The sequence below is a fragment of the Aptenodytes forsteri genome, unplaced genomic scaffold (assembly GCF_000699145.1).
Source record: "Aptenodytes forsteri isolate BGI_AS27 unplaced genomic scaffold, ASM69914v1 Scaffold142, whole genome shotgun sequence".
Classification (NCBI taxonomy): Eukaryota; Metazoa; Chordata; class Aves; order Sphenisciformes; family Spheniscidae; genus Aptenodytes; species Aptenodytes forsteri.
Window position 1 is genome coordinate 4,231,455 of NW_008794598.1, and position 24,552 is coordinate 4,256,006.

The following is a 24,552-nucleotide window of genomic DNA, read 5'->3' on the forward strand; positions in this document are numbered from 1 at the left end:
GAGCGGAGGAGACCACGATGGAGGAAAAAAGGCAGTACCAGGCTGTGCGCCCCCGAGGGCCTACGGAGGCAGCGCTGTCCCCGTCCCCTGCGAGGGGAAGCTCTGCCACCACGTGGGACGGACACGCATGTCCTCGCCTTGGTTAGAAACGGCAGCTGGGACTGGACTGGATGGGACGGGATGGGATGGGCTTCTCCTCCTCTTCCCGGCTCCGCTGCAACCCTCCCTGGGGGCTGCCACCACGTGGGACGGACACGCATGTCCTCGCCTTGGTTAGAAACGGCAGCTGGGACTGGACTGGATGGGACGGGATGGGATGGGCTTCTCCTCCTCTTCCCGGCTCCGCTGCAACCCTCCCTGGGGGGCCCTGGAGCAAGCCTGGGCTCCGTGTGAACACAGCCTCATTCACGGCACTTCCAGGCTGCGGAGCAGGAGGAAACTGGGAGCGGATGAAGTCATGAGGATCCCCGGGGCACGTCGCCTGCGCCTCGCAGCCTGGCTGGGGTTTCCCGACCTGGCCTCCTCGGAGCTGCGGCCGGCAGAGTCAGACCCCCCCGCAAGCCCCCAGGGGACCGGGCAGCCCCGACCCATGCGTGGTTCTGGCAGGGACGATGCTGTCCATGTTGAACCTGCACCTTCATGTGCTTCAAATCCATGTGCGCATCCTTCCAGCTTCACCAGACCATGAACACAGGGACCAGCCCCGGGAATACGAGTCCTGGTTCCCCGTGGATGCACAAATGCCCGGGCTAAGCCAAAACCAGGACCACTTCTCGCTAGGGAAGCCAATTTGCCAGTCTCTAGAGAGCAACCGCTGCACGGCAGAGCCAACAAACTGCACGGGCTCAAAACCACCAAGTGCGATGGGTGAAGAGGTGCACCCACATGTGGACCTACCCAATGGCACCCGCCAGCCCGGGGGCTCTGAGTCAAGAGTTTGCCCTGGAGAAGGCAGGGCAGCGAGAGGCTGAATTTCAGCCCCAGCCTTATCGAAAACCTCTCTCCCCGGCCATCGCCCCGTGAGCTTTGCTCAGCTCCTCTCCCCTCGGCGAGCCCCAGCCTGCCAAATGCCGGCTGAGTCCCTCCCAGAGGGGATACCCCCGCACCCGCTGGAGGAGCTGGGTCTGTCAGGGCCAGATCCTGCATCTGGCCCCCATACCCCCCCATCCTGGCCCTGTCTCCCGTTCCAGCGTGGGGGCTCGGGGTCCGGAGCTTCGCCTGCGCTTGGCGTACATTAGACGCAGATGACTGGGTGCAGCTACCAGGGTAAGAGCCGCCGTCACTTTGATTTATGAGCACATCAGGAGGAGTTTTGGCATGACACGCGGGACTGACAGGAGCAGTTCATTAAGCTGACACCGAGGTTAGGCAGCAGGCAGCCCCCCCCGCGCCACCCCCCTCCCCTACCCTGCCCTGCCAGACTCGGGAGAGGGACAGCCCCCGCCATCGGCTTTGGGGGGACACGGAGCCCCTCTGGGGCCTCACCCCTGGGGGATATCGGGGTCTCCGCACCCGGGCGCCACTTGCAGCAGCTGGGCTTGGAGAGGCAAAGCGGCCGGGGAAAGAGCTGGACGGCAGACACCGGCTTCGCTGCCGCTTGCCACGAGGGCGAGGGGCTGCCCAGAGCCGGCCCAGCCCTGCGCCGCAGCTCTTCACTCCCTCCACAGCTCCTCGCTCCTGCCCCGTGCCCAGGATGCTGCTGGGGGTTCGCCCTTACACCCTAACGCAGGAAAAGGCTCCAGGATGGGCTGGGATGTGCCGCAGCTCAGCCCCATCCCAGCGGGATGCATGGATGATCAGCCGCCTGGCTCCGCCCCTCGTGCCACCCGCCGTGGCGCAGCTCCTCGTGCCACCCGCCGTGGCGCAGCTCCTCGTGCCACCCGCCGTGGCGCAGCTCCTCGCAGACCGTGGACACAAAGCACCCCCCGCATCCTCTGGGACAGGATGCTGCCGACAGGCGCTTCCGACACGTTTCCATCCTCCGCGCTCCCGCTTTTCCTGCCCTCCACTTCCCTGCGCCCGCCGGGGGACCTCCAGCCGCGCCGCTCCTCCTGGGGAGATCTGAGCCGCTCCTCCATGAGAGGCTGCTACCTGCTCCCGGCGCGGTGGCAGCACAAAGCTGTTCCCACCTGCTGATCCCCCTCTGCGCTCGCAGACGAGCCGCTGACTTACAATTACACCAAGGCGAGTCCTTGAAATCAAGCAGAGGGAAAGCAGAAGGCGCTCGGTTTACAAACCTTGCAGCGGGGCCGTAATTAAATACCGCCATGGATTTCCATGAAGGAGCCGACGCCGGCCAAGAGCAGCTCTGCGGCGGCATCCCAGACACGCCAGCTATTCCCCGCGCCGTCGGGGGAAGCAATGGCATCGCCGTTCCCAGCAGGCACACGCTGCTGCCGAACGCAGGCTTTATTAATAGCAGCTGCCCAAATTCATGGGGTGAAGCTGATCCCACAAAGCCCGGCCAAGGGTTTTGGGGAGGGGAAACACTATGACATCCACTCGGGGGGACCCCCTCGCTGTTTTTCCCGGCCATGGGGTGGTGATGCTGCCGGGAGCTGGACACACACCCCTTTAGCAGCATCTAATGCCCCTTCCCCCCCGCTGGCCACTCAGACTTTCTTAGCGGATAAATTTCTTGTCTCCTCTGTACCATTTAATTAAAAGTTAACGTGCGCTTTTTAAACCAGGAGCCCGCTAAGGAAGCCCTTTGTTAGAGCTTAATTATATCCCCGTTCATTGCTGCAATATAACATCGCCACGGCCAAGAGGAAGGTCCTTGAGGAAGCTCAGATTTATGCTTCCCCCGTTCCTGGAGCACGAGCAGCTACTCCAGCTCCTGGAGATGGCTCCGATAAAGCCTGACCCCGCGCACGCTGCGTAAATACGCCAACATCCCGCAATGAAAGCCCGGGTCAAAGTCTATTGAAGGCTCGAGTGGGTGCTGGCCCGACCCCGAGCCGCTCGAGCTGCCCTATTCCCCCAGTGCTGGCGTGTGCTTTGCCATCGAGCCCCTGCTGCAGCCGCCCCAATGCGCAGTCTGGCCTTAAATGCTTTCTTCCTCAAAAGAAAGCTGAATTTTTAAGTGCTGAGAATCGATGAGTGTAAATCAGGGTGCTGGATTTCAGGAGGGGTGATTGCAATGAACAGCCCCAGCACCCCATTCCCCTGCTTGCTACTGATGCTCGGCCAGGGACAGGGACCGAGCGGCTCAGCTCCACCTCCCTCTGCACTGGGAGCCTAAGGAAGGATGCCCGATAGAGAGGGCAGTGATGCCAGACATACAGCAGCATGCGCAATGCAAAATACCCCCAATGCGGGACCACGTGCACCAATCTGGGAAGAGAGAGAGAGGGGCAAAAATATATAAGGAAAAGGAAGGGAGCGGTGCTGTCTGCCTGCTGCTGGTCGGGGTCGACCCCCAGCCTCCGTGCGACCGGCACATCCCCAAAACCGAGCATTGCTGATACAGCCGCAACACCTTGGAGTGCGTTACTATGGGAAAGGACAGTAAAATCTGTTGGGTAAAGGGAGTTATACAAGATTGATGCCATCACACCCGCATAAACACTTCTCCACCATGCAACCACCTCCCCAGCAAAGGGCTCACCACTGCCGACCTGGTCACGGGGGGCTGACAGCATCCCCTGCCTGAGCGTCTCCCATTGAAAATCCCTTTGCTGGCATCGCCGCTATTTCACGCAGAGCTTGGGTTTTGCAGAACCGCCTTTCCTGGCAGGAAAAGCCCTGGTTTGGGTTCCCACCTGACCAGCCCTGCCTGCCTACTTGCCAGGGTGCTGCTGTGCCAGCTCAATCAGGACCAGGCTGCCCGACCTGAGCCATGCCGAAAGCCTGCCCAGGGCAGGGCCAGCGCGTTGGGCAAAGGCTGAGCCGAGCCTCCTCTGTCCCCCCGCTGCAAGGAAGATTTGGGGAGCCCTCACTCTGTCCCCGGGGGCAGCGACCTGCCTCTCCCGCCGGGGAGGGTCCCACAGCTCTGCCGGAGCTGCCTGTCCACACCCGCTGACTTCACCGCTCCCCACACGCGCCCCATAGTTTCTAGATGTGCTGACAAGGACGCGGCGCTGAGAACGACACAGCTCGGTGCACATGCCAGACCGCAGATAGGGAGGAGGAGGAGGAACTCCCAGCACCCGGACCAGCCGTGCCAGTACCCCCCAGGAGCAGGATGCCCCCATGTCCCGTCCCCGCTGGCTCCCAGCCGGCTGCCCCGGATGCTGCGATTCAACGCACACCTTGTTTTGTGCTGGTCCCCCTTTTATTTGCTGCCAGATCTGATGGCCCAGAACCCATCTGCGTGAGCTCACCTCTTTGGGTTGCTGCTTTCCGGCTTGCTGCTGTGTCAATAGCTGCAGGTGAAGCTGCTCCTGTTGCTTCTTGTAGTATTCCTGCAACTGGGAGGGAGAGAGGCAGGGACGGGAGGGGAGAGAGTAGCCCGGATTAGCAGCAGAAACACCCTGCTCCCATCTCCCTGCCCGGCACTACCCTGTGCCCAGCACCGGGCTTTGCCACAGCCATGCCAGCTCCTGGCACCACGCCGTCAGGGCAGGCTCTCGGCTGCAGGTTAAGAGGAAAAGCACCCGCTGAAGGAGTCACAGCTGCAGAAGAAACCTTGGGCACACGCTCCTAAGGGCTCTGGATCCCCACAGCAAGTAAAAATCCCCAGACACCACCAATGCCAAACCTGCTGGTTTTTTTAATGCCGACCGGTTGCCCTGGCTTTCTGCCACCGGACGGTCCAGGAGCCTCCGCCCTGCTGGGCCCCGGAAGGAGGGTCGCAACCCCCCGGCTCAGTAATTCCTGTGCATCCCGGGGATTTTGCAGCTCTCTTGGGGGGGTTGTTCAAGGGGGAGGATATGAAACACCAGGAGGTGGGTGACCCCCTTGAGAGAAGGGGGCCCAGGCGCTCTGGCACATAACCCAGTGTTTCAGCAGCGGAGAAACCCCATTTTCGGCATGGTGGGACCCCAAAACACCCTTGGCAAGCGTGAGAGCTGGGGGGCTCCTGGCTGGGAAGGGGCTGGGAGCAGCCGTAGCCTGTGGTCTGGCCGGTGCAACCCCACGAGTGCCAGGGGCTCAGACTTGCAACCCCCCTTCACGGGCACCACGGGACAGCGCAGGCAACCTGGCTCCTCGCAGCACCCCAGTCAAAACAGAGGGTTTTGCTGGGCCAGTAGAACACAGAAAAACACCCTAGCCCCGCAATGAGCCACCGAAGAGGGTCCCAGTCTGCAAGAGGCAGCACAGGGACCTGCTGGCGTTGACGCCAGCTCTTGCCCTGGCCCCGAAATAAACTGTTGGTGATGGATTTGCTGCGCACAGGAGGGGCTGGAGGCACGGGGAGGTCAGCGAGACCCTGCAGCCCCCTCCCACCCGACCCGTACCCCGACGCAGGGGCGACAGCGATGGCTCAGGAATGCCCCTTTGGATGCCGGGAAGCCTTTATCAGCTCGGGGCTGACAGCGCTGACAGCAGCAACTTTGCTTTTTCTGTCGGCGAACAGGTTTGGAAAGCCTGGGTGTTTACCCGAAAGCCAATCAAAGCCAGGTCTCTGCAACATGGTCGAGCGCGGCTGCGGGAACATTGGGTCAGGGGTGAGAGGTGTGATGTTTGGTTTTCTTCTGGTGGAGAATGCGAGCTATTCCGGCCTGGGTTGTTTAATTTGCAGTCAAACGTGTTTCTTTATCCGGCTCCAAAGAGGCTCAGAGAAGGACCCACCCAGGGTAGTGTTTACCCTTTGTTCTTTCCCTGGGGCCAACCTTGAATCCTTATCAGCCTGTTTGGAGTAAACAGGTACTGGAGGCAGGAGGAAGGGTGTGGAGGATGCTTGTGGGATTTCTCCTTCTCTCCCTCCCGCAGGCGGGAGGTGTTTACCCAAGCAGACCTGTTTTGTTTCGGAGTTGAGGTTTGTTTTTTTTCTTCTCCTCCTTTTTCTTTCCTCCCCGTTCGTTTTACATTTGACGGAGCGCTCCGGAAAAGCCGAGCGGGGCCGTGAGAAACAAACCCACGCGCTCAGGTCTGGAGCCAGACCCAGGCACCTGCCCCAAAGCCCAAGCAGCGGCCGCGGGGGCTCTGCTTGCGGTCCGTCGAGCCAAGAGCATCCACCCTGACCCCAGCTCTCCCCAGGAGCTGGGCAGCCCCAAACCAGCCCTCGTGCAGGAGCTTTCTGGGCTTTGAGACCCTGACTCAGGGCAGCAGCATCCAGCTTTGACAGCACTGTTAGCACCTGCAGCTCTTTTTATCCCTGGGTACTGGACATGCTGGGAATCCCCAAGGAAATATGGGGGGAACGCAGAAGCCCAAGGAGGAAAGAACCCATCTGCCTGCCCCCAACAAGCGCCAGCATTTGCGAGCACCGGTGAGAAATCGCTTGGCCGGATCCGGCCGACGCACAGCCAGCCCAGGACCAGCGTTACCTGTTGCAGCATTATCGCCTGCTGCTGCTGCAGGAGGGCCTGGAGCTGGGGCGGTGAGAGGATCTGCTGCATTTGCTGCGGCGTGATCATCTGCGGGGACATCATGGCCACGGACACGGGGACCTGCAGAGAGGAAGGACACGTCACCACTTCCAATTCCAACCCTAGAAAACCCTCCCCAAATGCCAACAGCCTGCGAGTGCCTCCCACCCCCCAGGCTCTCCCAGGGCATCCTCTATGCCCCCCCCATCCCTGTGTCACCTTCGGGTGAAGCCCTTGGCCACCAGTCTGTCCTGGCATGCCGAGGCCACCGCTGGGGACATGGCGATGGCAGGGATATGCCCCACAGTGCAGCTGGCACTGGGGCAAAGCTTCCTAAACCATGAGCTCCCCCCACCCTGAGGGCAGGATGCTCTCTGCCCGCAGGGCCTTCTTTAAATGCAATTTAGGTGGGGGAATTAGGCATCAAGAGAAGCCAGAGGCACATGGGCAGCCAGCTCCAAACCACAGCTCCCTCCCCTCCTGCGAGCACGGGAAAGGTGCTGGGCACCGTTCCTTCCCTTGGGGTCCCCGAGGATGCAGGGAGGAGGAAAACACCAAGGGAAGCGGGGAAGATACCGATCACCCAAATAACTTCACAAAGCAGAGCACTGAGGAAAAGGTTACCAGGTTTTCCATAGGCACATCAAAGCTTTACCTCCAGTTGACACCAGTAACTCATGTAATTACCATGCCAAGTGGAGGGAGGGCTAAGAAAACCTGCCAACCCCTGCCTTTGGTTATCATAACACGGGTCCACACCCCTGCGGCAAAGCGCCGGAAAAGGTGTCGGTGATGGATCCCAGCCCCGCCAGCCCTGCTCAGGTGGAGCAACACCACCTTCCCAACCACGGCCATCAAGAGCTGCCTTGTCCCAGCTCTCTGCTGATCCCACCAGCCCAAAGCCCTTCCCAAGGCTCTGGGCAGGGTTACGGCTCTGCTGTAATTTAATAACCCTTCCCGGATGCTCCCTTTTCCTAGGACAGCAGATGACCGCTGCCGGTCGGGAGCAGAAGAGCTGGTGAGCCACCAGCAGCCTCCTGCCTGCCCCTGCCCAGCAGCCTTGGGCTCTTTGAGGGGACCCCAGGAGAAGGCAACTCCTCGGCGCGTGGCACGTGGCAGACCCCAAGCCAGGCTCCCTGTGCAAGCCAAGGACCCAAGTTTGATCCAAAGTAGATGACTTCTCATCCCCTCCCTCATGGGTCTTGGGACCTTAGAAACCGAGGGACAGCGAAACAAAGCAACAGGCTTCAGATCACCCAGCAAAGTCCAAATGAGAGTCCGGTATGCGCCAGCCCCTCCTGCCCAGGACCCCGAGCGATGCCCAGGCTCCTGGTCTGGACCTGCTGCCCACCCTGGGGGCTGCCCCCCGGCTCCAGCCACCCCAACAGGGCAGGGAGCGGGGATGGAACCCCAGGGGCGGCCCCATGCAGTCCCTCCTGTCCGTGGCGGGCGTCTGGCCGGCCTGGAGCACGCTGACCTTCAAGGGAGATTGCAAAGGCTTATCTGTTTACTCAGGCACTTTGCTGGAGGGAGGCGTCGCAAGCGGGCCGAGTTTCATTTGTCGCCGGTGATTCCCCCCCCCCAGCTGCCTTCGTGTCAGAGTTATTGATTAATTGCTGCGTGTTCACACCCAAGGGCTGCTGCTGGGGCGCCTTCGACTGCACCGGCTTGGCTGCTGGTGGAGGGCTCAGGAGGATGCAGGAGCATCCCCAGCAAAGAGCTGCAAAGCCCTGCGAGGGCTCCGGCACCTGCCGACGCCTGACGGAGAGCCAGGAGAACCCCGAGCACCCCCCGCGGCACCAGCACCGGTGAAGAGCTGCCGTTTCGACGGTCAGGTGCTCGCAGACAGCTGTGCAAAGCCCTCGGTGAACATCTGGGAAGGAGGGAAGCTCGCGAGGACGGCAAGACAAGAGCGAGCGGGGTGCGCGCCTGCTCGCTGGGAGCTAAGCATCCTGCTAATTTCCCTTTGCCAATTCATCAGCTGGCAACGTGCTCGGAATGAGAGCCCCTAATTAATTGCTCATCCGCAACCCCCATCCGGGCGGCCTCCCTGCCCCCACTGCTGCCGTGCGGCCCCTCGTACACGTTTGCTGGCATTTTCAAATCGGAGGCATCCTAATTACCGGAGAGTTATAACACCTTCCATTTCTCGCCCAGCGGACTGACACCCTGTCAAGAGCAAAGAGAATTGCCAGAGGTTTTGACAACACTAATTGCCCCTATAATCTAAAAACACAAAGGAGAGGCGATTAGTCGAGAGGGCCCCAGCTCTCGATCCGACACGAGGTTTTCACAATGTTACAAGAAAACAAAAGCGACGCTTTTTAGAGTTTGATGGCTGATAACAAAAGCAGAATTATATTTTCATACAACCTTTGTCTGCATTAAATGGCTTTTTCTTCCGCGCTCGGATGTGGAGCTGACACGGGGAAATGGCGGCGGCTTCGCGAGGGGGTGAGGTGTGAACGGGGCGAACCGGTGCCGGCTCTTGCGAGGGGCATCCGGGCTTCACCACCTTCCCGAGCCCCGACAGACGCCGAAGCTGTACGAAGAATTTCCCCCCCAGCGTGGAAACGTCTCCCTCCCGGCTAAGGATTCCAGGGAGGGCAGGAACTTTCTTTAGTAAAAGGGGAAATTCCCATATACAGCAAGTTTTGCTCCCGCTGCGGTCATTCATCACGCATGCTGGGTGCCGGGGAGGCTGCAGTGCTGCCGCTGGCAGCCGGCTCGACCCTGGCGTGGGGCAGCAAACCACGGTGCTGCGGTTCTCCGCCCCGGGCTCCGGTGACAGCCCCAGCTGCCCCTGTTGGGGACGGTGACAGCTGCTGCCTGGCAAAATGAGACGGGGATGGAAACGTCTGCCCCCAGCCCGGCCGAGAGCCCCACGGGGGAACCCGCCGGCAGCTGATCTGCTAACGGGGAGGGGGACGGCACGGCGCAGCCTGCCGGGATGCCGAGGAGCACGGTTCAGCCCCTTCACCTGCAGCCACGGCACTCGGTGACGGCCCGTGTGCAAGCTTCCCCGTGGCAGGGGACGAGGCCAGCCTGGCACCCCCGGATTACAAGGGGGGCTTTGGGCAATGGTCACCTCAAAGGCTCAGATCCAGGCAGTCAACAACATAAGCAAGAGCTAAAGGGCGCTGAGCATAGCGGCACAGGGCGGGTACGAGGGGTTAGCTGCACCCAGCTGCCTCCTCTGCATCCCGTCCACCCGGCAGCGAAGTCCCTCCCCGGGCACCAGATCAGCCGGGGACCGTCCTCGCATGCGGCGGTCATCACCGCACCCAGCAAATCCCTCGGGAAGCAGGTCCCAGCAGCCAGCCCCGCAGCAGCGGCTGGTCCCCGGCCGGCGCGTCATGAGCTGGCATCTGCCAGACACCGAGTCAGGAAGGGTTTGACTCACTCCTTGGCCGGCTGCCACTCCGCAAAACTGCTTACTAACAGCTCCGGCTGCCTCCCAGAAAGTCCCGGCGCTGCGGCTCCGACCGGCAAGCGGGATCTTGAGGGGGTGATTTTCCAGGCGGTCCCGGTTGTAATCCCTCCGTGCCAGAGGATGGGGCGGACGCAGATCATCAGGCAGCGGGTGGAAAACGAGACGGGTATTACAGGGGAAACTCGGCGCTCGGCATAAGCACGGAGCAGCTCTGCCAAAGCCGGCTGAGCGAAACAGGATTTGGCCGGGCGTAACGCAGCAGGATGGGGGAGCGATGCTTTTATTTAAATTTTTCTTAGCTTTTTTTTTTTTTTTTTTTTTTGGGTGAAAGATATTAAGGGAAAACCCCCGGCCTGCCGGCCGGTCTTGGCTCTCAGCGCTGCGGGGCTGCCATCAGAAGGACGCCCTCCTGACTCCTGAGACAGCTGGCTTGGCACAGCGCGGGAGCCGGGACATCCCCCATCAGCCCGGGGTGTGTGAGCAAGGCCGCGGTTTGCTCAGCCTCAAAGCATCCCTGCACTGACCTTCACCTCCCAGCCATGCCGGCACCCACGCCGGGAGGTTGCCGCAGGAGCTGCCGTGTCCCCAGGGAGCCGGGGGCAGCACGTTGCCACCGCTACGGGAAGGAGTATCTCCAGGTCCACACCTAAAACCACAGGTCCAAGCTCCTGCGCCAAGGCAGGCGCAGCCCAGACCTTGGCCCCCCCCATCCCCGCTGACCTGGGGGGGGGCTCTGGGGCTGCCGGGACGAGCAAACCTCTCCCTGCGGCGGGCGCACGCCAGCTACCTGGGGTGTTCGATGCTTCCTACAGAGCCCAAGGCGCTGCACATCCTTGTCGCTGATCTAATCTCGGGTTTTAACTCCCAATTAGAAACAACAGCAAACATGTTTGCGCTGTTTTTCCCTTTTTTTTTTTTTGAACATCCTTTTCAATTCCAAAACTAACAGAAACAAACAGAGGAGGTTGGTGAGGGAGGCCGGGAGCTGGGAATAGAAGGGGGGAAGCAATTGTCACCAAGAGCAGCTTCAGGTCTGCTGTTTTTAGAGGCAGGGGATGAGCAAATCCCCCCCAGAGCACCCGCTTCTCGCTGCTGCAGCTGGAGAAGAGCAAACCTTTACACTTCGAGTCCAGCCAAAGCGCGCGGGCACATCCACACGTCCCCTCCTGCGCTCAGCATCCCTGGGCGAGCTCCGAGATTCAGCTGGCTCAGACCATCTGCAAGAGCTTCAAACGCCCGGGGCCAGGCAGTGATGCCACTCACATCGGCGTAACCCCAGCCATGGTTTATATGCCCTGATGGGTGGCACAGGGCCACCCAAACACTGCTCTACCCCGCCTCCGCTCACACCGCGCTGTGCCTGGACCTTACCAAGATGGGACAGAGACGACAGACCAAAACCTACCCAGGGTCAGAGGAGAAACCAAACCCACATCTGCAAGGGACCTCCAGCTCCGTGTGCCAGGCTGGGATTTGAGGCTGTGGGGTTATTTTATGAATACTTTGAGCAGCCTTAGCACCAAAGGAGTAATTGCCCCGGGTGGGGGTGGCAGGAGGAGGGCAGCAGCGTGGGGCGAGCAGGCGAGTCGGCACCAGCGTAGCTGCGTGGAGGACAACCAGCCTCTGATGTTCAGCTGCACGCAAAGAAAAGGAGGAATCAATCCCCTGCGTGTTCAACCCAACATGCGTCCTCGTTAGCGCAGTGCGCCCCGCCGGGGAGGCACTAATCACACATAATTGGGCTGCGAGTCGCTAAAAGTTGAAAGGGAGCTGGCTGGGGGATGCCAGCGGCAGAGGCGGCGGCGTGCTGGAGTGCTCGCTGCCTGGCAGCCCCTTCCTCGGCACGGCCCTGCTGCGACTTGGGGTGAGCCGCTGCCCCCGAGCATCGCCTGGGCAGGATCCCCGGGGGGCCACATGTCCTCCATGGGCACGGGGTGCTGGCACGGCTCGTCACGCCGATGGAATCTGCAAGGATTGAAGTGACTCCTTTGCTCCCCCGCTAATCCAAAACGCCGTTGCTGCCATCACGGCGGCGGGGACGGCGGAGCGGGATGGCGGCAGTGGCAGGGGCTATGGGCTGGCAGAGACAGGGGCTCTGGGAAGGAGGAGCGGCGGGGGGGAGCGGGGACAGACGGCAGTGCTGCAAGTTCAAATGGAAAAATCTAGCGCCGCGTGAGCCGAGACGGACGGGCTGCTGTATTTTTTCCTGGAGAGGGAACGCAGAAGGGCTGGTATTGATCTGTCTTCATTACCCATTTCACTCAAGTTTCAAATCAACAAAATACACTTTTCCGCTCCGCTGCCCTCCCCGCCGCAGCAGACAAAAGAAAAGCAATTTCCCGCAGTTTGCTCCAAACTCCTCTCCCCTTCCCTCAGCGCCCTTCAGCCCCTCTCCCATTTCAGAGGCTTTTTAACCTCAGCCAGTTGCTCCCACCGGAGGCTGGGAGACCCCTGGCTCCAGGGGCTGAACTGGGGAAGGGACCCCGATAAAGGGTACCCTGTGATTCAGCGGCGCCTCCAAGCCAGCAATGCCCCGGCACCGAAAACATGGGGCGCTGCCTTTCCAAACACGCTCCAGCACCTCGTACCGTGGGCTTTACCGGATTCCGGCAGCATCTCCCCATGCTGGCAGGATCCCAGGGGGGATCCGCTGCTCCCGACCAGCCTCGCGCAGGAGAGGAGCGCCCTGCAGCCCATCTGCAGCAAAAGTCCTCAAATGCAACACTTCGTCAGCATCCGCCAAGTTTCTAATAGTTTTAAAGTTGCAAAGAAATAAAACCATTTTAAAATGTGGGGGTTTTTGGCTTTTTTTTTTTAGATGCAGCTGTAATTCGAGTGTCAGCTGTGAGGCTCTCCACGCACAGCTACACCTCCAGGCATCTGGGGGAAGAGAGGGTTCATACTCCAAAAAAAGCCAGCCCCAAGATCCCTATCGAGCCCAGCAGCTCCTTGTTTGTTTTTAAGAGCACGCCGTCGCCGCCTGTCATTAATATTCCTGCTGGCTTGGCGCCCCATAAACGTCCCGTCCCCATCAGCAAGGTGGCAGGGAGCTGCTCGCTGCAAATGCGAGCGCATGGTGTCAGCAAGCGTGGGGAACTCGCAGCGCTCCTGGGTGTTTGGGCTCCTGCTCTCCCTGCCGACACCGAGACCCTCCTGCTCGCTTCACCTGGGACTGGGAGCCGGCCGGCGGCGAGCTGAAGGGAGGCCACTGAAACAGTTTCTCCCCAAAATACCCAAGCGACGTGGAAATCGAGTCCCCAGCCCCGGGGTGCTGCGGTGCAGCTGCGTCTCTGCAGGCAAAGCCCGCGGGGGTGCGGGCTGGTGCACCGAGGGCAACCCGGGTCCCAAACACCGCGATGAACCCCCAGGTCTGGCTGCACTCCCCCCTCCCTCCCCAGCCAGGGGCTGCTGCACTGGGACCCAGCCTTCCTCTCCTCCTCCTCCAGCCGTCCTGGCCAGTCTCATCCACACCACTGCTGTTAGATAAACTTCCTTTGAAAGGAGTCTGCTTAATCCTCTATCTCCCCTCGGTCAGATCCCGCTCCAGCTGCTGGCCGGGCAGGCGGGGTGGGGGGGAGGAAGAGGCCGGTCGCTGCTGAGTTATGAGCTATTTCTGACTCACGTCTACAACTTTCACAAGTCCTTTTGCAACACAAAAAGGGAGGAGGGGAGAGGAAGGCAGATCCAGTTCACTCCGGCAAAGCCGCCGGCCAGATGGGCAGGGAGGGGAGGCGAGAGAAAGCAGCAGAGAAGGGGGGAATGGGACGTTAAGCAAGCGGCAAGCGAGCGAAGCGTGCGTGCATCACAGCCAGGGGAAGCGGCAGAGGGAGCAGCAAGGGATGGGCAGGGGAAGAAGTGCAGGCAGGAGAAGCGCGGGCAGGGACACGCACCCACGGAGGGGAGCGAGGCGCTGGTTAACCGGAATCTGACTTCACCCTCGCTGCCTTTGTCCTTCGCAGACATTTTCCATGCAGTGACTGCATTTCCTTCCTGCGAGCACCACTGGAAAAAGCTGCCTGTTTGTGCCGCAGAAGCCCTGACTAAATCCCACTGGTTCATACCCAGCTGCCGCTTCCCAACCTGGTGGGGCAGCCGGGGGGGGCTCCGGGCTCCCCCGGCCCCTGCGAGCCCACCCCGGGTACTGGCAGCACCAGGACGGCACTCGCTGCCGGCTGAGGTTCAGCTGTGCCTCGGCCAAGCGGCTCGCCAAGCCGAGAGAGGAGCCGGCGATTGCCCGTCCCAGCCCCGGCTCTCGCCGCCCACCTGCCACCGCGCCGGCTCAGCCTGGCATAGGCAGGACCTCCAGCTCTGAGAACGCTTGTGCTAATTACTTTCCTTTGTTAATTAAACCCACGTGGCTCTAATAAGGTAACCTGCTGTTCTCCGATAAATTTAATTAGCCTGAAGGGAGAGCCCCTCCGCACAGCTATTTAAATTGTCACTTTCCATCGCTTGGGCTTTGCTTCTTTCTGCCTCCCCCTCTCTCCGGGTTCACCCCCCCCCTTCTGCCCCTTTCCTTTGGCGGAGGAGGGCAGCGGGGGAGCAAAGGGGAGGTCCCCTCTCCCCTACGGGAGCAGGATGCCACCCAAGGGTGCTGCGCCCACCCAAAGCCCCATCTTCCTGCCAGTGCCACAAAACCCCACCCCAGATGGGCCTTCATCCTGTCCCAGCGGCTGTCCCACAGTGGCCGACCTGCCCTGGCTCCAGCCCCAAAGGACTGTCCCTTATCCAGCCCCTGCGCCCCGCTCACAGCACCCAGCATCAATCCTGGGGTGCCCCGACCCTGGGAAACTCTCTGCACCTCCCTATGCAAAATGCTGTCCCAAGGTATGGTGGCACACGGTGATCTTCTGTCCCCTGCCTGGAGCCAGCCCTTCCCTCCCATCACCCTTTCCCACCACATCAGCACACGATGGGGACCACAACCCCTCCCCAAAAAACCCCAACAAATTTCTGGAGGTTTGCAGGGGATTTAACCCTTTGTGGGCTCCCGGCATGCTTTGGTCATCCTGAAGACGGAGGCAACGTGTTTGCACGTGCACTCTCCCACAGCATGAGTTTGCAGCTGAGCCCTTCCCGAAGAGAGGGCGATGGGGGGACGGACGGACGGACACACGTCCTCGGGGCTCACCTGCACCGCCGGCTGCTTGCCCTCATTGCTGCTGGGGGAGCTCAGCCCCGTGGCCTGCTGCAGCAGGAACTGGCGTGCCACCTGGAGAGCCTGCAAAAGAGACACAGCAGGGTGGGCAGGAGGAAGGGTGCCCTCTTCCTCCTCCCTCCTCCGGGCACGCTCCCCCTCCAGCTCCCCGGAGCAGCGCCCGGACACAGGGCCAGCCGGACTGGTTCCCCACGGGTTTGATTCGCGGGGTGCAGGCAATGCACAAGGAGGGGAGCACTCCCTGATGCTCCCTGCACGCTCTCTCCTGCCACACCAGTATGACCAGTACATCCCATTACAGGCCACCGCTCTCCCTAACCCCCCAGAGCTATGCCCCTGGCCTGGGCCACGGAGACCTGGGGGCAATCCTGCCCTCTTCCAAAAACCCCCACCACGTCTTCAGCAAGTCACCAGGGCCAGCATCTTCCTGCCTCTGGCAGGTTTTCACGCAGGTCAGCCCCGGCACACGCGTCCCCCGGCCAGGCACAACCGGCACCCGACCAAAGGTCCGGCAGAGGGGCCGCCGGCTCCCGGCTGATTTATTCCCTCCTTGCACAGAACCACCACTACATTTCTGCTGCAGCTGACATCCCTTGTGTCTAAAGCTACCGTGTATATTTAATTTTTGTCACGCCGGAGCACCGAAAAGTCCCAGTCACCACCCAGATTCGGGTCAGGCCAAGTGCAGGATTACACCTTGAATTAATAATCTATGGACACGTCTGCACAGAGTTTATGGTGACGCAGGAGGAGTTTAGCAACTCGCCCAAGTGACCACAATGAAACTTGCTTATTTTTATGGGTGTTTGCCTAGAAAGTTATGGGTTTCCTTAACTTGTTTGCAGGGATGAAGGTGTCTCGCTGAGAAGTCGTACAAAAGGCAAAAGAGGGAGAAACCAACATAAATCAATAAAAAACACTTGTGGAAACACATGCAGGCACAAGCAACCGTGAGCAAGCCGTGCACAGCAGCGTCGGCAGCCGAAGAAAGTAAGTGAAATTAAGGAAAATCCTGCAAAGAGACAAGGAGGAGAGAGGAGCAAGTGCGAGCCGGCAGAAGAGCCAGCCAGTCGCAGGCGAGCATGGCCGAGGGCGAGCACCGGTGTGCGTGCAAGCCGAGAAAAGGAGCTTCATTCAGGAGCTGAGAGCCAGGAGAGGGAATAAAGCCCTAACGAAAACAACCCTGTGGTCCCCGGCTGCTGCTCCCAGACCCGCTTCCTCGTACACTCCTTATTTTTGCATTTAAAGAATTTTTTTTCTTTTTGGGTACATTTCTGAACAACCAAGTCATTGTAGCCCTGCCTGCAGGACAGGTTTGCATTAGGGCCCGGCGCGGGGTCAGAGCCCAGCTCGGCAGTGCTGCCAGCGGCACGCGGGTTCCCCCGGTTGTCATCACCCCAGCCGTAAATCACCGCCCCGGCTTCCAGGAGGCGGCCGCGCGCCCCGAGAAAGGGCCGCTTGTTAATTCTCCACATTTCCAGCTATAAAGAAGAAAGGCCCCAGCCCGCGCGCCGCCTCTCCATCCCTCCCTGCCAAATCCGCTTGCAAACCGGAGTGGCATCGCCCACAGTGTGGATGCACCTTAATACACCACTCCAGTCCACTCACTATTTATTTAACCTCTGCGAACCAAGCAGCACCCACAGCACCCTGAAGCAGTTGCTCAACGGAGCATCCGTGAAGACTCGTTACCTGCGTTTTAATCAAAAGGTCCCATTTCGTGCTCCTCTCCGCAGGGGTTGCTCGGGAAGAGCATAGGGGACAGATTTAAAGCAAAGGATGTCCGAGCTGTACCACCGTTTTTTCTGTGAATAAAAGCCTTCCGACCCGCTCCCTGCACGTGGACAGGCGTTAGAAGTGCATTTGCAAAATGAGAGGGAATCTTAAAGTCGCTGCCGAAGCCAGAGGCTGTATGCAGAGGGTTTAGCAGACACAGCCTTGCCTATTTTGTTTACAAAAAACATCATTTCTTAGCAAGGGACCCAAACCCAACAGCTGTGCCCCAAACGCAGCACACGACACCCTCTGCTCTGCCCGGCTGTGTTTGTCACCATGCATGTGCCCCGAGAAAGTCAAAAGGAGTTTCAAAAGCCTCTGGGATCCTAATGTTATCCTCCCACGGCGAATTGCCGGGGCTGCACCCAGGGTGCGCCCAGGAGCGGACAGAGCCCGGCGTGCCCAGCGCGGGCGCACCCAGAGCTGCCCCATGCCCACAGCCTCTTCCCGAACCCTGCCCGGCTGTGTTTGTCACCATGCATGTGCCCCGAGAAAGTCAAAAGGAGTTTCAAAAGCCTCTGGGATCCTAATGTTATCCTCCCACGGCGAATTGCCGGGGCTGCACCCAGGGTGCGCCCAGGAGCGGACAGAGCCCGGCGTGCCCAGCGCGGGCGCACCCAGAGCTGCCCCATGCCCACAGCCTCTTCCCGAGCATCCCCGGCCGGCTGCTGGGGATGCTCAAAAACTGCATGACCACTAACTTGCAAACTCACTTTATCCAAACGATTAAAAAATAAAATCCTTGAGGACAAACGTGGCAATTTGCTGCTGGGAATCACTGATGGTACGAACCCGTGGTCCAAGGCCCAGAGCCGACGCAGCCCCAGCGCAAGGCACGCTTCTCTGCGGGCATGTTATTTCCCTGTTATTAACAGTAATAGATGTGCATCGGTAATGCGAGCGCAAAAACCATGTGACAGTTATGACAGCTCAAGGTCTGATATTTTAATTACTTTTTGAAATGAAAACAGTAATTCCAGTTAAAAGCCAAGGGTGGAGGAATTCAATCGATGGCTGCTCAGCACCAGCCTCCAGCAGAGCCGGCAGGTCCAAGGCATCCACCCGAGGGTGGGTGCCGGACCACTGGCTGCATCCCCTGCGTGCACACCGGCTGCCCGAGCTTTATCTATTTTTCCATGCGTCTGTTTGACAGAGGTTTGCACGGATTTGGTTTCTCCGTCTGCACCACGTGAAATTCCGCCGGTGTTTGTAAGGACCATCCCACAGAGGTGGATCCGGTGAGGCAGGTCCCTGCCCCAGCCCAACAAAACTCAGTGCGGCAGGTATGGAAAATACAGCAAAGAGAGGAAAAACAGAAGAGACATAACGCCAGCACCCAGGCAAAGCACTAGGCAGGACTTCTCCCAGAATCTCTCTTTCTAAACCCAAATACTGGCTGGCCTGTGGGTGCCACCGAGTCCCCAGCGCCCGGCTGGCTCAGCCCCACCACTGGCCGCCCACCGCGCGCCGCCTCAGGGGGGAATTTAATTCACTCCCCGCTGGCCCTCTCACTTTGTTGTGCTCTGAAGCACGAAATTACAAGATTTACAGGAAAAAAAAAAAAAAAAAAAAAAATGACATGGCCTTACAATTGCACACAGGGGCCTCTCCGCCAGCGCCCCGGAGCTGCCCCCTCCCTCCCTACCACCCGGCAGCAATTTCCACTTAAGCCTAACTTCAGCTCAGCCTGCAAACGAGGGATGCGCTGGCTGGCAGCGCCCGCGTCTGCAAACCTGTTGCACGGCTGCACGAGGCAGGTGGAGCCCCGAGAACTGACTTGCAGGATGCAGAGCCCTGCGTTACCTGCATTTGTTACCCTCACCCCACAGGGCAGGAGGACCGGCCCAGGTGCTGGGGGGGGCGGGATAAAGCCTTTCCGTAGGGATGAGCAAGGAAGGTGTCGCCCCCAACGTCTCCTTAGGGCTGAGGAGACGTGAAAGCAGAAAGAAGAAAGTTTTCCCCCACAGGAGTGGATAGGCTTTCACCTCCTGGCTCTGTGAACCGCAGAAAAAAAAAAAAAATGATTTTTTAAAAAAATTGTATCCTGCTGCACGGTGTTATTCAAGAGTCATTAGCACGTTACCCGTAATTAGGAACGAATGGGTTGTGTCAAATTCATCATGCTCCTGGATGGCTCCCTTTGATCAGCAAATTATCCCATAAAAAAGTTTGTTAACGTCTCAGACACTCACGTCAAGAGCTGATGCTGTTTGGCTTTGCCCTCCCCAAGAGCAGCAGCAGCAACACCCTTCAGGGCTGAGGAAGAGGATGGCGACCCGGACTTCGCTGGGGGTGGCCCACAACTACCTCAGGCTGCACGGGGGCACGTAACACACCAGGTTTTTGCAGGGAGAGATGCTGGAAGCGTGTGCTGGGACGGGGAGGGGGTCAGCAAATAAACCATGCCTGGGATTAATCCCAGGCACGGCAAAGGCTCTGTCCAGAGAGCACACACCCTGCCAGGACCAGCTCCGAGCTGCTCCCGCGGCAGCACAGGTTTCTCTTCTACAGAAGGGGGCTCTCGGGGTACCCAGGACGCTCTCCCCTCCTCGGAGACACTGAGTCCCTCCAGTTCACTGGATAAACCAAGGCTGGATCCTCCCCCTGACTTCAGGCAAAAGCATCTCATCCGCCGGCGGGGAAGCAGCCCGTTATCCCGGCTTCCACCCAACGTACCTGGGAATTATCACTAATTCTTCCCCCAAAAGGCTCGTGCTCCGGCCAGCGGGACTCCACACCTCCACCCCTGTACGTGATGGAGGCGTCCCAGGACGGCAGGAGGGCCAGCTTGGGCTGCCTTCCCCACGGCAAACGCCACAAAATTCACTTTCTCCCACGGGGAGCACCAGGTCCCATCTGGCCCCAGCGATGGAGGAGCCCAGGGAGAGGAGACGGTGGCTCCCACCCCATTTAGGGTGGCCGACTCACACTTCAGCCCCTACATTAATCCCTCATCCCTGCCTGGCGGTCTTTTTCCTCCTCAAAACCTGCCCGAGCTGAGCCTCTTCGAGGCTTCCCGATGCCTGGTCAAATTGGGAAGAAATAGGTCAAGAGGTTCAAAAAAGTTTGGTGAGGATGGAGATGTCCACGGGTCTTTCTAAAAGCACAAGCCCCAGCCTCCCAAAAAATCAAACAGCGCAATGGAAAAACCTTGCCCAGGGTATTTTTAAACTAACTTATTCTACCAGGTATTTCATTTTACGAGGGTGTACTTTTTAATTACGCCCAGCGGTGCCCGGACGCTCCAGCTGCCGGAGCCAAAAGCAGCGCGCCGGCTGCCTGCCGCACAGGGGGGAGCGGGCTGACCCAGCCCACGATGGGAACCACTGCCCAAAAATAGCCGAGGGATTTTCCACCTGGATGGGATCAAAGCTTTGCATGGGGTTTTTAACCTCCAGTGAGTGAAAAGCCACCCTAAAAATGATATTAAACCAAGAATTTTGCAAGGAAGGGGGCAGAAAGAGGATCTATAAAGAGAGCCTGTGTCTTCCCTTTTCCCTCCGTTCCTTTTGGAGGGTAGAAAGAGGTTGGGAAGGGATGAAAAAAAGGTTAAAAAAAAAAAAAAAGATTTTTTACACTAACCTCGTAAAAATGACATCGTCACATTCCAGAATTAGAGCTATTAAAACAACACACAGAGAGATATTTTTAGATGGATATTAACGGTAAATGATGCCATATTGAGAAGCACTTCCACCCAGCCCAGCCCCGGTCTTGCTTAACCAGAACCAAATGGCTCAAAGAGATCAAAATTAACAAAAATGACACAATTCTTCACAGGGGCGGGGGGTGGGGGGGGGAAAGTCCTTTTTACAACCGGCTCCGTGCCTCTCTCTCGGCCCCAGCTGTTCTCCCTTTCGCTGCACACGCTAATGCTTCTGGACTTTATTCCTCCACTCTTGACTCTTCAGTCCTCGCAGGCGAGGGGTTAAACCCATTTCCACTAATGAAGAACACAAGGAACAAGCTCCTGACAATCCCACCCCATGGAAAAAAAAAAAAGAAAAAAAACCAAAAAACCCCTCCCGCATTTGTACTCAGTAAAATATGAAATATAAATCAAGGAACCTAATAGAGAGATGAGTTTCACTTAAGTGCTCCGGTCTCATTTTTATCTTAAATACCCTAATAATAGCGGATTACACAATATATTTGAGATCTGATCACATGTTTCATGGAACGGTATCTTTCCTATGGCAGAGAAGTGCCTCCTCCTCCCCCCATCCGCACCCTTCTTTAACTACCAAAAAAAGTCTAATTTGCTGCCTTTTTTTTTAGTCTTATTTTTGTTTAATAACTTAACATTTCTTTGACATGTGCCTGCAATAAACTGCAGTTTTGGGGGGGTTTTTTTTTGCATATAAAAAAACCACCAAACAACGCTAGAGCGGCTGGATTTTCCAGATGGCTCCTTTTCCATGGAATTGCAAGTTGGAAAGAGCTACCGTGCGGCCGCCGGGCTCGGGGACTTTCCCCGCGATTCCCCCAGGACGTCCCTGTTCCGAGCACCTCTGCGCTCTCGCCCCGCCACCCCCTGCACCCCAAAAGCCACAACGACCCCCGAGATCCAGCCTCTCTGCACCCCACGGCTTTTGAACCACGGCTCTGGGATAAGACTTGGAGACCCGGGATTTTTTGCAGGAATTCAAGGCTGGGATAAGTTGGAGACCCGGGATTTTTTGCAGGAATTCAAGGAAACCCTGGAGAGACCCGAACCACCGGAGAGCAGCCCCGTGCCCGCCCATGGGTCTCCCCTCCCCAAAAAAAACCTGCACCCCGATACCCGAGCCAGAGCATCCCCCATCCTTCTCCCATCGCAGGGATGCGACACCCCCATCGCCCCGCTGCCCCCGTTTTCTGCCAAGCCTTCCTCCGCCGAGGATTACCGAGGGGGGCCGGCGTGGCGGGGGGGCAAGGGGCCGGCCACCACGTTAAAAACTCATTAATGCGCAAAGGCGGCGGGGCCCTTTGGAGCCCGGTTAGAGGATGTCAGCGCGCTGGAGGTCTCGCCACGTTCCCACAGCAACGGCGGTGGGAGACCCCGGCCGGCGGGCAGCCCTCCCATGCCCCCGGCCGACCTCTCCCCTCCGCCAACCCCGGCACAATGCGGGCGTGCGCTATTCAAGCTTTTCAGCCAAATCCCGCCATTGAAATCCAGGGATTTAACCCGAACGCCGTCCCCTGGGCTGGGGGTAGAGGGAGGGAGGGAGGGGAGGGGGATGCCCTTTCCCCACCCCATCCCGCCAGGCTCCTGATCTCCCTCCAGGCTCTCCAGACCACGGGATGCTCTGAAGTTGCACGGCTCGGGGCAGACAGACCGACCAGGCACAGCCGAGGACGGCGACAGAAAGCTGCACTCTGTGGTGGAGCAGAACCGGCGCCGTAGCTGGCAGACCCTGTCCTGGCAAAGCCGGGCTGGTGCAGCCAGACACCCACGTCTTCTTGCTCCAGGGACTCCCCAGAGGCCACAAAACAACCTCGGTGGGTCCCTGAGCACCCTGCGATACGCACACCTCCCCAGCAAGCTCCCACCCGGGGCACTCACCTCTGGGCAGCATCCTCAGAGAGGTGTTTTAACCTGAGAAGTCCCCGCAGCCCAAACAAGCCCCAGGGCTGTCTGGGTTCACCCTTTCAAAAGGGTGAAAGCAGAGAGACTGTGGGCACCGAAGAAGGTCAAAGCCAGCTCGTTTCACCAAAAGGTGCAAAACCAGCCAAAAACGAGGGCGGAGCACGTGCCCCCGGGGAGCTGCATCGCCCAAGCAAACCCCTACGGACGTGGAGTTTTAAGCCACTGGTGGCCCTTCAAGCCTAGGTGAGGTGGTTGAGTGGCGGGTTCCCACCCCTCCAGGCTTCCTAACGTTTCTTGGGGATTTCATATAGTTAAATAAGGATTGAGTGCTGACATTTCAGGAGCTGCGGCGGAGCCGGGACGGAGGAGCTGTCAGACGGGAACAGCCCAGTGGTCCGGGAGCCCGCCTGTGACAAGGGGCGAATGCTGGATGCTCCCGAGGGGGAGCCCGCCAAGGGGCGAATGCTGGATGCTCCCGAGGATGGTGTAAAGCCTTCATGAAGCACCTAATTGTGCAAAACTCTATATATGGGGACATTTATTCCTGACCCCAGCTGGTGCTCAGCCTGTTCCCTGAAGCATGAAGATTGATAGTCCTCGGGTTGGGTTTTTTTTTTCCTCCCCCCAAGGTGCTGTCATTGCAGATGTCATTTGTTTTTGGAAGTTTACCAAACCCTCTGCCTTAATAATTCCACGTGCCGGCGAGTTTCCCAGGGTAATTACACCAGGAATCCAAAAGAAGAAATGCAAAAGGGTAAAATTAAACATCAGCCGTGCCTTGGGCAGGGCAGGATTTACCGGGTGAGCTCAGGGAGCAGCATCCGCAGGGACGAGCCAACAGCAGCAGCGCTCCGCATTGCAAAAGCCCCTTTTCCCCCTTATTTTCCGGAGGAGGTAACCCCGTTTCACAACCACGCTGCCCACCCTCCAATCTGCACCGTTTCGGCCGTCGCAGGAACAAGCATCTCCTATTCACCCCTGGCTCCGGCTGCCACTCAGTGAAATTCGGGGCTGTCCCCGGTGCGGGGAGGGGAGCGAGCGGCGGCTCCTTCGGCAGGGGTGACTCGCAGCAGCATTACACGCATGATTACCCTTCAGATCAGGGGAACAGGGGCTTAACTGCGTGAGAAACGGCTGTTATTCAGGTAATGGATTTACAGCACTCACTACTAAAGTATCAGACACAGCAATTTTTTACAGCTTTCACGCTGGAATTTATGGCTCAGGGAGGCGATCTCCATCCGAGGCAGGGATCATTGCCTTATTTAGTATCCGAGGAGGAAAATTTATGTTTTCTCCAAAGTTTGTTTTGAAAGGTAACCTGCAGGCACGCACACACGTCCGTCCCGTCCCCCCGCTTCCCACTGCCGCCCGGGCGTGCACGGTGCAAGGGGAGACGTGTGCCACACAGCTCCCGTGCATGGGCTCCCCGAGGTGCACACACGTGTGCCCAAGGACAGAACTGTTGCATGCACATGTTGTGGTCACACGTGTTTTCGGCCATGCATGTGAGGTTAATTCTTCCACTGAAGGCACCAGGAGCCCCAGAGAATGGGGGACCACCTCTGGTCACCCACCTGGATAACCAAATACTGACACAAAGAAAACCTGCTCCTTATTTTACAGCCATCAGGTCCTTACTCTGCTCTCGCAGCCCTCCTCCTTTTCCTGCACCACCTTCCCCGCACCGATGGGGGACAGAGCAGGCAGACCCCACCAGCGCAGGCAGGACCTCCCCCCAAAACACAGCCACCTCTGGGGCAGCAGGCACCAGCCCACGAGCTGCACGGATGGATGGGCTCCATCTCCTGAGGGATGTGCACCCCAAAGGACAGGCACCTGCTTTTTGGGGCAGCATCTGCTTTTTGGGGCAGCACTTGCACCCCAGCTTCAACAGGGATGACCAAGTCTGGTGCAACCCATCTCCTGGGCCAGCCCCAGGGATGAGGGGAAGGTAAAATCGCGTGTCGCCCCCAAACCAAATCCTCGAAGGACCCAGTTCCATGTTGCCTTGTGTAAGGGAGGTAAGAGAAGGAAGCGGGGCGTCCCTCCTACCTGCTGCTGCTGGAAGTGCAGGAGCTCCACGGGGCTCATCTCGCCGTTGGTCTCCCCGCTCGCAGCTGCTTCGCGCCCTCCACCC

The 24,552-nt window shown here is 58.9% G+C and overlaps 1 protein-coding gene across 1 annotated transcript in view; it reads right to left on the reverse strand.

Moving 5' to 3' along the window:
* FOXP4 (forkhead box P4) overlaps positions 1–24,552 on the reverse strand; it is a 45,917-nt gene that overhangs the window by 21,251 nt on the left and 114 nt on the right. The window contains 4 exon segments of the mRNA XM_019470339.1: positions 4,326–4,412; positions 6,435–6,557; positions 15,041–15,130; positions 24,468–24,552. The exon segment at positions 24,468–24,552 is cut by the window's right edge and continues 33 nt beyond it. Coding sequence (XP_019325884.1) covers positions 4,326–4,412; positions 6,435–6,557; positions 15,041–15,130; positions 24,468–24,552 — 385 coding nt within the window.